Source organism: Cavia porcellus, unplaced genomic scaffold (genome assembly GCF_034190915.1).
Source record: "Cavia porcellus strain 051 isolate PalLab524CR breed Dunkin Hartley unplaced genomic scaffold, mCavPor4.1 scaffold_20, whole genome shotgun sequence".
NCBI classification, from domain to species: domain Eukaryota; kingdom Metazoa; phylum Chordata; class Mammalia; order Rodentia; family Caviidae; genus Cavia; species Cavia porcellus.
In genome coordinates, this window is record NW_026947503.1 from 34,161,115 (window position 1) to 34,176,385 (window position 15,271).

At 36.2% G+C, this 15,271-nt stretch overlaps 1 protein-coding gene across 4 annotated transcripts in view; it reads left to right on the forward strand.

The window, feature by feature from the left end:
- The window catches only part of Dym (dymeclin), a 415,428-nt gene that overhangs the window by 172,949 nt on the left and 227,208 nt on the right, over positions 1-15,271 (forward strand). For all 4 annotated transcript variants that reach the window (XM_063231704.1, XM_023566826.2, XM_003474053.5 and 1 more), the window contains 2 exons: positions 8,068-8,250; positions 10,701-10,879. In XM_063231704.1, coding sequence (XP_063087774.1) covers positions 8,068-8,250; positions 10,701-10,879 — 362 coding nt within the window. The remainder of the gene's footprint in view (positions 1-8,067; positions 8,251-10,700; positions 10,880-15,271) is intronic.

Genomic DNA, 15,271 nt, shown 5'->3' on the forward strand with positions numbered 1-15,271 from the left:
GGTTAGCACTCACACCATTAATCCTAGTGCTAGACAATGAACCAATCACACATTAGATTTGGTTGAGTGCATAATTGCATGAGGCTTGGGGGTCCACTGACATTAAACCAAGACAATAAGCAAATTCAGTAATGTAGCTGATTACAAAGTCAACACTCAAAAATCAATAGCCTTCTTTTACCTAAATAATAAACTCACTGAGAGAGAAATCATGGTAACAGTGCCTTTTACAATAACATCCAAAAAAATGAAATACCTAGGAATCAATCTAGCAAGGGAGGTAAAAGACCTCTGCATTGAAAACTACAATACTCTGAAAAAGGAGACTGAAGAGGATAGAGAGCTATCCCATGCTCTTGGGTAGGGAAAACCAATATAGTGAAAATGGCCATACTTCCAAAACTGTTAAATAGATTCAGTTCAATCCCAATCAAAATTCCCGTAACATATCGCACAGAATTAGAGAAAATAATCCTAAAATTCATCTGGGACCAGAAGAGACCTAGAATAGCAAAGGCAATCCGGGGCATCATAAACTCTGACTTGAAGTTATACTACAAAGCTACTGTGATTAAAAACAAACAAACAAACAACCTGTGGTACTGGTGAAAAAACAGACCCGAAGATCAGTGTACTAGATTAGAAGATGCAGAAACAACTGCAGACACACTAAGACATCTTATCTTTGACAAAGGTGCCAAGCACATTCACTGGAAGAAAGATAGCCTCTTTAATAAATGGTGCTGGAAAACCAGCATCTATACATGCCGAAGATTAAAACTGGACCCATATCTTTCACTATATACTAAGCTAAAATCAGAATGGATCAAAGATCTTAATATTAAAAGAGAAACATTAAATCTGCTGGAAGATAGAGTAGATAAAACTCTTGAAGACTTGGGTGTAGGCAAAGACTTTGTGTGAAAAACCAGGTTGCACAGGAACTATCACAAAGAATCAACAAATGGGATTTCACTTTACTGAAAACCTTTTCCACAGCAAGAGAAACCACCAACGGAGTGATGAGACAACCCACAATGTGGGAGAAAATGTTTGCCAGCTATTCCTCAGACAAAGCATTACTATGGAGAACATATAAGAAACTTAAAAAAAAAAAAATCAGTCCTCCCAGATTTAAAGACCGAGTCCAAAACTGGGTGTCTGAGATAAACACACACTTTTCAGATGAAGAAATACAAACAGCAAATAGATACATGAAAAAATGTTCAACATCACTGGTCATTCAAGAGATGCATATTAAAACAACAATGAGATTCGATCTCCACAGAAAGAATGGCTAGCATCAAAAAATCAACCAATCACAAATGCTAGACGGGCTGTGGAGAAAAAAGAACCCTTCTCCACTTCAACAGTTTGTGGGAATGCAGACTGGTGTAACCACTGTGGAAATAAGTGTAGAGATTCCTTAAAAAACTAGAATTGGAGATTCGCATTCTACCCTGCTATTCCTGTTCTGGATATCTTCCCAAGAGAATTTAAAACATTATATCAGTGATATATATGCACCCATGTTAATAGCAGCACAGTTTATAATAGCCAGATCTTGGAAACAACCTAAATGCCTACTGACTGAAGGATGGATAAAAAAGATGTGATACTTTTATACAGTAAAGCACTACTCAGCCATAAAGAATGATAAATGGGACACTTTTATAGGTAAATGGATGCACTTTGAGAACATACTCAATAATGAAATAAATAAGATACACGTGTAAACATTGTATTGTTTCATTAGTGTGACAAGCTGAAAGAAAAAACGTATATATGTACAAAAAGCTAAGATAGTTATACTACTGATTTCTCTGAGTTTGCTGGTATTGTTTGGACAATTGAATGCAGGTGTCTTGTGCTCTGGGTGAATGATTTGGGGTTGACTGTGTGCAATGTATGTACCATTGTTACCCCTGATTGATGCAGTTTAAAATTTTTTTGTAGTTTTTTTCTTCTTTTCTTTCTTTATGAATAAAATGGATTTGAAAAAATGTGTTTTTTAGAGAATAACACCACCATTATAATAGGCAATAAAAACGTAGGCATATCCAGTAGACCTTTGAATTATGACTGACCTCATGTTTTGACTTGGGTTACAAGCATACTTTCAGGTTCAACTAATGATCAAAGTCATGAGTTACAACGTGATAGCTTGCCACTTGTAATTGTAAACAAATATTTGTGATACCAGAAAAGTGTATGTAAGCATATGTACATAATCATCAGTCTGAGCCCCAAGATATACATGTTTGGGGATGTGATTTTGGCCAGTGCTATATATAATCATACAATTACTGCTATCAAAATGGCCCCAAAAGGCTAGAAAGGAAGCTAAGGAGGAAGGGAAGGTAAAGAAAGTAATCACAACAGAAAAAAAGGAAATTGTAGAGAAATATAAGAATGACCGATCTCGCTAATATGTATAAGGTGTCCAAATCCACCATCTTGACATCTTACAGAGCTTTGTAATATGTGTTTCTAAAGGTGTTGCTCAAATTAGTAAGTCATGATCAACAGTGTATTAGTAAACGAACGGATTGTATTGGATAAACGAAAGGCAGATGGCAGGTCTGAGCCTGTAATTTGTGAAGAAGGTAGGAGTATATATTCAGGTCTTGTAAAGGATATTCCCATCGATGAATGATAATAGTGAAACATTTTGCACTAGTAAGGGGTGGTTTCACAATTTTAAAGCAAGAGCTGGGGTTCATAGTGTAACTAGGCATGATGAAAATTACATGCAGCACTTCAAAATGGGAACACAGATAAATGGCTTTTGCTCGCATCAAGTTTTCAACTGTGATGAAACTGGTCTTTTCTTAACGAAAATGCCCAGTAGAACATACATTGCCCAGGAAGAGAGGCAAATGCCAAGCCATAAGCCTATGAAGGACAGGGTAACATTATTGCTAAAGATAGGACCTCTCTTGGTTTATCACTCCAAGATCCGTAGAATGCTCAGGAAACCTAGTCATGAGGAATAGCCTAGGGGTCTTTTGGAGATCTAATACAAAAGCATGGGTAACAAGCTTACTTTTTCATGAGTGGATCTGGGAGGCTTTCTGTCCTACTGTTAAGAAGTATCTAGAGGATAAAGGTTTCAAATTTGGAAGAATTTGCTGAAGAATTACCATGATTCTCAGTCAAGTTCTTTCCACCTAATATAATTCCTCTACTGCAGCCTATGGGCCAGCAGGTTATAGCTAATTTTAAAAAACCTACATTAAGGAAGTGTTCCTTAAGTGCTTCCAGATGGGCTCATACAGATTTAACTCTTAAAGAGGTCCGGAAAGAATGTTAAAACATCCTTTCCTGTGGGATTAATTGAGAAATCCTGGGCCAATGTCTCTATAAGGACACTGAGATCTGCTTGGAAGAAGTATGGCCTCAAATTATATTTGAGGATGTGCACAGGATCCTGAGCCTTCAATTGACTCTGTGGGTGATGACACTGATACCACGGCAGGATCCACAGGCCTGCAGGTAGATAGTGGTGAGGTGAGGAACTGGTGGAGGAGCACTCAGAGGAATGGTCTCCAGAGGAACTCCAGCAACTTCTGGCTGAGCAACAGAGAATGGCACGGAGGAGCTTTCTGGAGGAGTGGGAGTATCAACAATCAGAGCAGCAGTGTTCTACTTCTGAAATAAAGGAAATCCTGAAAAAATGGACAGAGCTACTACACACATTTGTAGAGAAGTCTCACACAGACAGAAAAAGCCAGTCATTGCATTCACCTGCTTAATGCCAGTGTCACGTCATACTACTGAACAGAATTAAAGATAGAAACAGATCCTTAGACCAGTTTGTCATTCTGAAAAGTTTAAGACTGAGTGAGCCAGAAGCAAGCTCTAGTGGACTCTCCTAGAGAGAGAAAGGACACCAGAGAGCCGGACTTCTGATGTTCTTATGGAAGGGGACTCTCCTTCCAAACAGTAACCACCTTCCATTTTATCCTCCCTTCCTACAAGCCAAAGATCAATTTGAATGGTAAGTACAATATGAAATTGTTATTTCTGGTAAACTAGGCACATTTTATAGATTTTTGGTGAATAAACCAGGAAAATTACTGGTGTTTCTGTTAAATTACACACATTATACAACTTTTTGTTATGAAAGGATTAGTTAAAGGATGTTTTGGGAGTTAAAGGATGTTTGGGTGGTATTTTCATTATTTCTTATATGAAAAATAGTCTTGACCTACAACTAGCTTGAGTTACAGGTAGCTCTCGTGAATCAATTGAGTTTGTAAGTCAAGGGTCCACTGTAAAAAGTGTGCTACTCCATAAATGTGGCCAGTATTAACATGTTGGTGATAATTCTTTTTGTATTTTTCTTTTTATTCTTTTTTTAATTTCCATTTCCCATTTACTTTTTTTCTCTTTCTCTTCCTTTCCCTCCTTGTACTATAAAAATTATAGGGCTGTGTCCCTAGTTCAGAAGTGTATTGTGTAATATTTTCTGGGATTGGTGACCACAAATTTTCTTCCTTCCTTATTTCCTTAATTTTTAAATTGCTTATCCTTATTTTTTTTAATTGCTAAAGTTTATGCTTGTGTGCTTCTGTGTTATAAGAGTTAAACAAGTTTTTTTAAAAGTAGGATCTATTATTTTTATGTATGTAGTCTTCTGTGATTTGCCTGTTTCACTTAATGCTATTCTAATGAGGATTTTCTTTATCCTCCATAATGACATACTAATCATGTCAATGTTTTTATTTTTATTTTTTTTTGTATTTTTTTCATTTTTATCGGTAACCAGGGATCGAACTCATGACTGCCTGCTTGCAAGGCAGGCGCTTATGCCGCTGAGCTAAATCCCCAGCCTAATGTTTTTATTTTAACATTGTTTTAAATTGCTTTTTTAAAAACAATGAATATATTATTGCAAAAAAACTTACAAAATGTAATGATAGTCTTTGTTCATTCCATGCAATCTTACTTCATTCACCAAATGCAATTTCTGTTACACAAAAGGTTCTATACTTACAGTCTACACTTTCTTTTTCTCCTCTTTTGGGGAGAACAGTGGAAAGGGACTGAGGCCTTATTTGTGCTACCCAATGGCTCTGCCACTGAACTACATCCGCATCCTGTTTTAAAAATATTTCAGACAGGGTATTGCTACCTTTTCTAGGCTGTACTTGTATTTGTGATTTTCTTACCTTCTGAGTAGCTGGGATTCCAAGCATATGCCACCAAAGTTAGTGGGCCTCTTGTTCCTTAAATTTTGTTATGATGTATTTGTTCATAAATCCATATATACACAGATACATTTGTGGTTTTAGGAAGTGGCTGTTAAAACTACCGCAACCAGTGTAAGATAGATGACCATATTGCTAAGTTTTTATTGGATCCTTGAGCATAACTGTTTGCAATCTCACTGTTTGAATGTCTACTTTGTATGCTTTAATCCTATAACTTGAACAACTATTTCTAAGATGGCAATGTGTAATCTATTAACTATTGATTTCTTACTTTTTTTTTGAAATTCTGTATTACTTGTACCCTTATACTGTTTTGTTTTTTTTTCCTTTAAATAAAATTTTTAAAAAAACTACCTCAACTTTCCCGCAACTTGATTTTTTTCTATAAAGACATTTCTTTGTTAGTACTAAGCATCAACCTCCTTTATATTCCCTAATTGGATTAGCCTTAGTTTGTTACGTTATCTTTGTTATTGGTAAACATTTACATTGTTTCCATTATTTGATTATCATACTACTATAAAAACTTGAGTGCATTCACCTTTTTGTTCCACTTGAGTGTGTACATTTTAAATTAGTGAGAACTGCCAAGTATCCTCTAAACTAAACTGATAAAGATATAAGTTTAAAAGTACTCTTGGTACTTTTTTCTACTTTAAATGATAAATGGATATTATCCTTTAAATGTATTTTTGTTCTCTTGGATACTATTTATGTATTTTTGTCCTTTTATTATTTGGACTTTTGTTGGCTATTTTTACTTTGGATTATTTTCTTTTGCTGATTTATAGGAGATTTGTCTTTTAAAAAGTAAATTTTTTAATACGTTGCAAACATTTCTGCTCATCTGTTTCTCATTGTGTAACTTTATAATTTCGTTACATAAAAACACTCTTCCTATGTTCTTGGCATTTGTTAGATGGGTAAGAAAAATATTTCCTTCCCTTAGGTTGTATACACATACTTTTAAAATTATGAACTGGGCAAACGATTACATTTTATTGATCCAAGGACATTGGTAGATTTTTAAATACATTTGTTACTGATTGAGAATGCTACTTTATCATAAATCAAATTCTTTTTTAACTTAATTTGGCTACTTTGTTGCCAGATTATACGTTTTTGTAGGAAAAACCTTGCTATGTAGTTCCGGCTTGCTTTGAGCTCACTATATAACCTAAGGCCTTGAACTCACAACAATCCTGCCTCAGCCTCTCAAGTGCTGGGATTACAGGCATGAAAATCATACTTTTAAATGACTAGCTTTATAAAAATTTTACTATGTAAGTGGCGATATACCTTTTCAGGTTACCATTTCCCAGAAAAATCTTTGTTTTCTCACATGTTTTTTCATCTAATAATGTTTATATATACTATATTGTAAAATATCACACATTCCTATTGGTATTTTGATAGTTATACTGAATTTTAGATTCTTTGGGGGCAGATGGGATATTTAGTTTCAGTACTGTGCCTTTTTGTCCAAAAATATGTTATATCTTACTTTAATTAAGATTTTCTGTGACCTTCAAGTAGGTTTTATAGATGTCCACCTAAAGGTCTTACATATTTTGGGTTTCTCCTGAATGTTCTATTACGTTGTTATTGTGATTGGAATTAAATTGTTTTTTAGTCATTCATTACCTGTGTAATGAGGGTTAGATTTTTCTCTTTTATCCATTGAACTATGTCAAAACCTGTTAGTTCTAATAATTTGTCAGCACTGGAATAGCAGTGAATTTTCTTTGATATTCTAGAACAGCATTGACCAATAGAAATTTAAGTCATACATATAATGCCCAGTAAACATTCTTGTACCTGCATTTGTGTATCCTTATCCAAGTATTCTCTATGAAGGAAGCAATCTTCTGGTACCATTTTTTTTTTTAAAGAAACAAGTGGAAATAATTTTAGGGTTAAACTTTAACCTAGTATGTCCAAAATACTATCATTTCAACATGTAAACAACGAAATACGAGAAGGATATTTTACATTCTTTATTTTATACTTATATTACAGTGCCATTTTTTAAGATTGAAAAGACACAGAAAAGAAAAACAAAAAGCAATACAACTAGACAACAGCAAGAAACCAAATACAATAACAGTATAGGTTACAAAACAAGACGATAGGAATTTGAGAATGGTTGTAATATTCCATGTTGTTACCTTCAAAGGGTTGCTTAGATTAACAGATATAGACACGTAAAATTGATCTAAACATATGAGTATTAACTGGCCTTTTCTGATAACTAATACAATTAGTAGTATACTCATTTTAGCTATCATATGTATGTCACAGTCCAATTTAGACTGCATCTCAAATGCTCAATAACAACAGGTGGCTTTTGGCTATTGTATTTGACACAACTGTATTTGTCTGAAAGTAGTGAGTATTTTTCCTAACTTTGTATTATTTTTTTCTTCTCATAGTGTTTTTGCTTAGAGAATCAGTAATATGGTGCTAATGTTAATCATATTAATGGGAATACTTAGTAGTGTTTATACTGCTTGATTGTAGTGGATTAGTTTAAAAGTTATACATGGAACTTTCTTATAATTATGCGTATATTTTGGTATTTAAGAAAAATATATGTAAGAAGTTTAAATAGTGGCTATGTTTGAGAAGTAAAAGTAAAATTATAGGACCAGGAGCTGATACTCTTTAAAACATTTTATATTGCTTAGATAATTAGAAAAATGTTAAGTATTGATATCATTTTCACTTTATAATCCAGAAAGGAAGTAAAATGTTATTTCCACATTTTAAAAATAAAAATGCATAGACTGTTGTACTGGTAGACATTCGCTTCCTGGCGGCCGCGATCCTAACTGTGTGTTCTCTCCTCAAGCTGGACTCTGGACTGTCTTCACACTAGGCGGTGTGGGCAGCAAAGCAGCTGCCTCTGCAGAGCTTCCCTCTCCTCTTGCCAACCAGAGTCTCCTGCTTCTGCTGGTGTTGACTAACCTGACAGATGCTCCAGACGCACCAAATCCTTACCGACAGGCCATTATGTCTTTTAAGAACACCCAAGGTTCGTGATGCTGTCCCATTTTCTAATGCACTATTCATTTTAAATATGTATCTTAAATTTTTGGAGATGAGGGCAGGTTTGTTGTTTTCATATTGGTTATATATGAGCAAAATAAATTTTCTTGTCAGTAGTCTCAGGAAAATCAAAATAAATCTTAGACAAGTGCTATGGTTCTTAATAGCCATTTCGATTTACATTTTTTTCAGAGATAACCAAACATCAGAGATAAAAGATGTAGTAAAGCAATTGACTCAGACTGTTGGCTTTACATTCAGATTGACCTGCATTCATATCGCAAATTTATTACTTAAACTCTAATGGCATTATCTGGGAATTGCAATCTCTACTTCATACAATTTTTGTAAGAAATGAATGAACTTTTACTGTAGTACAGGCTCACCAAATTGCTGCTGTGATTATTAGAAGCAGGCAGAGTCTGCTCTGGGTTTTACTCAGAGCTGATCTGTGAAAAAAATACTTAACCTCTCTGTCTACTTAATCCTTTGTAAAACCGGTCAAAATGACATGGTTGTTGCACAGCTTAAATAAACGATAATAGATGGAAAGCAGTCCATGTAATGGCTGGTGCACAGCATTTATTACCTAGTAATACAGAGATGTTGTGGATGCACACACACCGCACACATTCACCAGTGCAGTCAGTATAGTGCAGGCAGTGAATACGCAGTTTCGCCTGCATTGTGAAGAAGTGTAGCGTATCCAGAATCTTCTTTAGTGAGTGTCATGTAGATTCTCTAGTATTTGCATACTCATAGTGCATGACGACACTTCTTTTTGCCATCCCTTGCAAAATTACAAAGTCAACCTCACAAAGAAATTTTTGTTAATGTCATAGTGTTAAGACTGAAAAAAAAAAAAAACCCCTATATTTCAAATGTAGAAGGAAAAGTTAAGGTGCTGTATAGCTGCCTTGCAGGTGTTTGTGGGTGTATTTCTCTTACAAACCCAAGGTACTGAAGGAGAATCTTTGAATCATAAGGCTGATCTTTGTGTTGGAACAGCTGTTTTCCATGAGGACAGTTTTTAGACATGGTAAAGCAAAGTCGTGTGGTTTTTATTTTTGTTTGTTGTTGGTGGATCTTCTGTATTTTAAGTTACTTGCGCTTATTTTTCAGAACACATGAAAATATTAGGTCCTTGTCCTGTGATATTCAGTGTTTGATCTGATGCTATTATGATTTTTTCTATGTCAGTTGAACCTGTGTTTATCTGCTTTTTTAACTTCTTAAGTTTTCTTGCTTCAATTTCTAAGCAAATGCAGTTAACTAAGGAAAAAGGGCTAGGTCAGTTTTAGAATAAATACCAAGAGTTTTTCCAATATTGGTTACCATGTATGCTTTTCGTCATTCCATTTTTTTAAAAGTTTCTTTACAAGCTGTCACTTTCTTTTAAACAATAAACTTACAGAAATTTTCTGACAGTTGTCTTAGGGTTAGTATGTTTTGTCCATTATGGGAGTTAATGTTGAACATATGTACTGATTTTGATGTTTTTGTTTTTGTTTTGTTTTGTTTTTGGTAACGGGAATTGAACCCACGACCTCACACTTGCCAGGCAGGTGCTTGTACCACTGAGCTGTATCTCTGACCCCTGATTTTGGTATCATTTTAAAACTAAATTATTTGTTGTTTTAGCCATTTTGTTTTGTTTTGTGGTGCTGGGGATCAAACCCAGGGCCTTGTACATGCAAGGCAAGAACTCTTACCACTGAGCCACACCCCCAGCCCAAGCCATTTTCTTTAGAAGTGGATTAATAACATTGGTAAATACTTTAGCTACAATTCATTTATTTGAGATAAGCGAGCTTAGCTTCAAGGCAAGAGTAGTTTTTTCTGTTGTTCTGTTTTTTCAAACACAGTTTTGCTAAGTAATCCATACTGTTCTGGAGCCTGACATTATCCTGCCTCGGCATCTTGATGCTAGGAATTGAAGACATGCATCACCATGCCCAGCAAGAAAGTTTTTTAAAAACCTTATTTTAGAATAGGATTTATTTTACATAGAAACTATATTCTTTTATACTGTACACACACATACACATATATACACATATATAGAGGAAAGGGTAGAGAATATTTTTATTTAGGACTGGTTGTGTTTGTTATGGTAACAAAGGTCTCAGTGTCTGGTAAAATTATATCTATTAGAGAGCTTATGCCCCATAGCTCTATTTAAATGCGTGTTATTAGTCCTGATTTATTTCTGCTCTATATGGGAAAGTAGTAGCAAACTGTGGAACTTAGTTTTTACATCCTAAATTTAAAATACAAATTGAAAATTTAACTGAGAAATGTAGGAATTTTATATAAAATTAATGTTAATTGAAGTGTAAGCATTACTTCAGTAGTACTTTTATTATTTATATAAAAGCACAACAGAAAATAATCGTGTTGTTTTTTAAAATTTCATGCATGTTTTCTGTCTTGTAGATAGCAGTTCTTTCCCCTCATCAATTCCACATGCCTTCCAGATTAACTTTAACAGCTTGTACACAGCCTTGTGTGAGCAGCAGACATCTGACCAAGCAACACTTCTCTTATACACACTGCTCCATCAGAATAGTAACGTCAGAACATACATGCTGGCTCGCACAGACATGGAGAATCTTGTGAGTATCAAGCTGAACATGCAGTGCCTTGTGTATTTTATGGAACTTTGAAGAATAATTTCTTTTCCCAAGAGAGCAAGTATATTTGCCTGCTTATTACACAGGTAATGGTTGAGAGATTGGTGGGGAGATGTCACCAGAAACAGACACAGGTCAGTGTTTCTTCAGTGTAGCAGACAGTTCACAAGGAGATGGCCTCAGAACAGAGAACAGCAGCATCCTCAGCTGGCTGGACAAACTCCCCTGTCCTAGAGGTCATGAACGGCCACTCATTTCCCAGGATCAAGTGCTCTAGGAAGTACGCTCTGCAGTTTGCAAGGTGGTTTTATTTCTTCTCCTTCCCTTCCAGCTGCTGAGTGCCTTACAGTTGTGTAACTGAACTCAGTTACAGCTTGCTTATGATGAGAATGGCAGGAAATAAAGGTGATTTTTTTTAGTTTAGTTTCTAAAGTCTCTTGTTCTGACAGCCTGGACTTTTAGACTGTCTGAGTATAGTTTCTGGACTGTCATGGTTATTTTCAGGTACTTTGCCAGACATCCCTTGAATGTGTACTGTCTTTCGTTGTGAATAAAATTGGTTCTACAGTTTCTGTTGATAGACAGAAACTCACATATATGATCATTGATTTCCATTATAACTAATGAATGAACAGCAGTCTTTCCCTGAGCAGAACAGTAAGCTGCCTCTCCAAGGTATGTTTGAAGTGTGTATATATAGATAACTATGGACTATAAAATGCATTCAGAAAAACTTGAACCTTCTTGAAATAGTTTGCAGCTGCTGAAAGCAACAGACTATCTCCTCTGCTTCATTTTTTTACCAGTTAATGGAAGCTTTACTAGGCATGTTATAACCAGTTTTTCAGTGTTAAAATGCTCTGTAAACACTGGAGAAACATGGCATGGTAGAACTCATTGAGCATTTTGTACATTGTGGCAACACTAAACATAGAAATTATGGTGAAAGAACCTGTCTCCACACCAGGCGGGTATGAACAGTATTGGCTTGAATATAAAAATTGAGTGTAAAGTTTACTGCTCATGAGTAAAATCTTGAGAAGAGCATTCTTGTTTTCTGATGCATGTGTAAAAGCACAGAGACAGTTCTGAGGATGATGCATTTTAAGGGAAATGTCGATGATTATCACAAAACTTGGGGGAGCATCTCTTTTAGAGATTTGTAAGATGATAAATGGAGTGGCTGTCTCTGATGACATACACCAGTAGACAGTTTGGAGGCTTTGTGTTGGTTGTTCTAGGGAGGGTTGTTTTGTTTTTTGTGATACTAGGACTTGAATCCAAGGGCACACTACCGTTGAGCTATATTCCTAGCCCCTTTTAAAGACATTTTGTTTTGGTACAGGATCTTGCTAAATTGTAAAAGTGGGACTTGAACTTTCAGTACTCCTACCTCAGCCTTCCTGAGTGCTGGGATTACAGTTTTGAACCACCAGAGCCAGAAAAGGGTTTTTAAAAACTGTTTTTCATAGATTACTTTGATAATTTCTTATCCCTTACTTTATTCCTTATGTTCCTATCTGTTCTGTTGAGGCAATGATGAAAAAAATATGTCATCAATGGAAAATTTGCTGTGCTGATCTGATTTTGTTGTTGTTATCAGTGATTTCATTCTGTAGCCTCTGATATTAAGAAGGCAATTTCTGAAACTTTAGATTTTTCTCAAATTATCTTGTTGGATGTAGGTTCTTGGGAGGTCAGAGGCAGATCTGCCTGTCTTCCATAGCAAGTATTGACTGACATGGGCCCTTTTTAATGATGGTCTGAGTGACTGTTCTTTGATGATTTTTCCCCCTCAGTCCTGGGGATTGAGCCCAAGGGTACTCTACCACCAAAGTTCATCCTAACCCCTTTTATTTGTAGTTTGAGACAGCATCGTGCTAAATTGCCAAGGCTGAGTTTGTTCTTGCTTGCCCTTTACTTGCCCTTTACTTCCTCAGTAGCTGGGATTACAAACATGTAATCTTTGACCTTTTTAAACTCAAGAATGCTCATTATTAATCTGAAGTAATTTGTATTGCATTTGTAAATGGTATCCATCACAGTAACACTGCAGTAACTTGTAAATTTCTTTTTATGCCTATGAATAGTGTCTAGGGTAGAATCCAAGGTTATTTTTTGTTTTCTGGTTTTTTTGAAACAGCATCTCATTGTGTAGCGCAGGCTGTCCTTGAACCCATTTGTGTAGCTCAGACTGGCCTCAAACTCACAACAGTCCTCCTGCCTCAGCCTCCTAAGTGCTGGATTACAGGTTTATGCCACTCCCGGCTAGGATGCCCTTTTTAGAAAAAACTTATGCATAAGCTTCTTACTTTGTTGTCACATGGAAAGTAGTTTACATATGAAAATGGCTCAGATATTTTAAATAATCATGATTTTTTAGTTGTAAGTAATAAATTTATACTTACGTTAAGGATTAAGGAATATAGTATTTGCAAAAATGAAAAATTTGTGAATTTTTATTTCAGTCATGGTTAGTTCATGTTAAATCATGTTCAGGTCTGTCCCTGATCTATGTCTCTGTTTCCTCCAGCCTTGGTCTCCTTGTCAGGCACACTTTTTCCAGGGCAAGAATGGATTTCTAGCAGCCCCAGTTACGTCTATCATTTATCAGCTGAAGGGGAGAAAAATTGTATATCTACTATTTATCAAAATTTCATGATTGGTGGCAAAAGTCTTTCTGGGCCACGCACTAAGTTTGTCTGTCCATGATAACCCATCATAGCCACAAGGTGCCCACGGGCTCCATAAAGGGACGAATCGTGGACAAATACTACACAAGCACTGCAACTCTGCATTCTTAGTGCTTTTTTCTTTTAGGCAGTCACCATTTCAGTTTCTGTTTCTGTTAGTCCAGCAGAGACTGGGCCGCTGTTTCCTTTAAGCCCCCACCAGCCTTATGTCCTTGGACCAGGCCTTGAATGTGTACATATATTTCAGAAATGCAACTCATGTGAGTGGTCTTTTCACTAATTTAAAACTTCACTCAAAACACACAGAAACAGTAAGTTAGGTATTTATAGTGACACAAAGTCTGATTTGTTGTTAATGAGAAACAAAATTATTTAGGAATTTTTGTATCTTCTTTTGGCTACTTGATAGTCCTTTATTTTCTGAGTATGAATTTTACATAAAAATCATAAAGGCCATATATATCTTATTTGTTTTTTCTTGTCTTTTTCATGGCCAAATTTCTTAAAAGATGTGGGCAACATTCTCTGCCCTGATTCTGTATTTACCATTTACCATTCAGCTGTTTGTGATCCACTTCTGATTCCTCACCAACAGCACCTTCTTACAGAGTCCGCTGCACACGTGTTGTCACTATTCATTTGAACACTGCTGCATTTCACAGTGTTCTCTTTTATTATTTAAACTGCCTCACCCTCATGTCAGGTCTGATTGCTGTAACAAAAATACTAGACTGGATGCTTAAACAAGGTGGGAATTTCCAGGCACAGTTGCTGGCCTGCTCCGTGTCTGGTGAGCAGCTACTTCCTGGTGTGCGGATAACCACCTGCTTGCTGTGTCCTGACGTGACAGGGAGCTGAGAGGAAGAGGAGACCGGCTGCTCTGGTCCCTTATAAGGGTCATAATCTCACTGTGAGGGCTCCACTATGTACGCAGCCACCTCTCAAACACTTTGTTTCTTAATTCCATCCCACTGGCATTGAGAGGTACGACCTGTGAATTTCAAGGCGTGGAATGAGAAATCCATACACCTACATATATACCCTGGGCTTGGACCGCTGTGCTCTGCTGGTTTTTCTGTCTGTGTGCCTGCTGCTCTCTGTGTCTCTCTCTCTCATTTTCGTTGACCTTTAAGTGTGTTTTTATGTATAACTCTATTCATCTTTATCTGCTTCACTGTAGTTCTCCATAGAACATCTACTGAAAACTCACTCTGTTGTCATTTATATGTGCGCAACTTTGAGTCTTTACAGCGGATTAAAGCATCTTCCCAGTTGCCCCAGACATTTTCCTGTGACAGCCTCATGGACATCTTACACCCTACATGTAAAGGCAGAATTCTTCATCTCCCCCAAGACCTGCTCTTTCTTCTTTTAACTCCTGTGTCCTCTGTCCCAGTGATGAGCCATCCAACTGCTGACAGAAGTAAAAGCCCCGACTCCTCTCTTTTCTTCTTCCAGATCCACCTGGGTCCCTTCATTTCCACTTCTCAGTGTCTTTGGGATCTATTAATGTTCTTTTTCCTCATTGCCACTTTTTGGCTTAAACTGATTCATCTCTTCGATATTTGTAATATCTTTTCAAGTTTGGTTTTATTAGAATGTTTGCAGTAAGGAATGATTATATTCATTGTATGGAGTTGGTACAAGCACATAACACATGTTAATTTCATCCATTTATCTG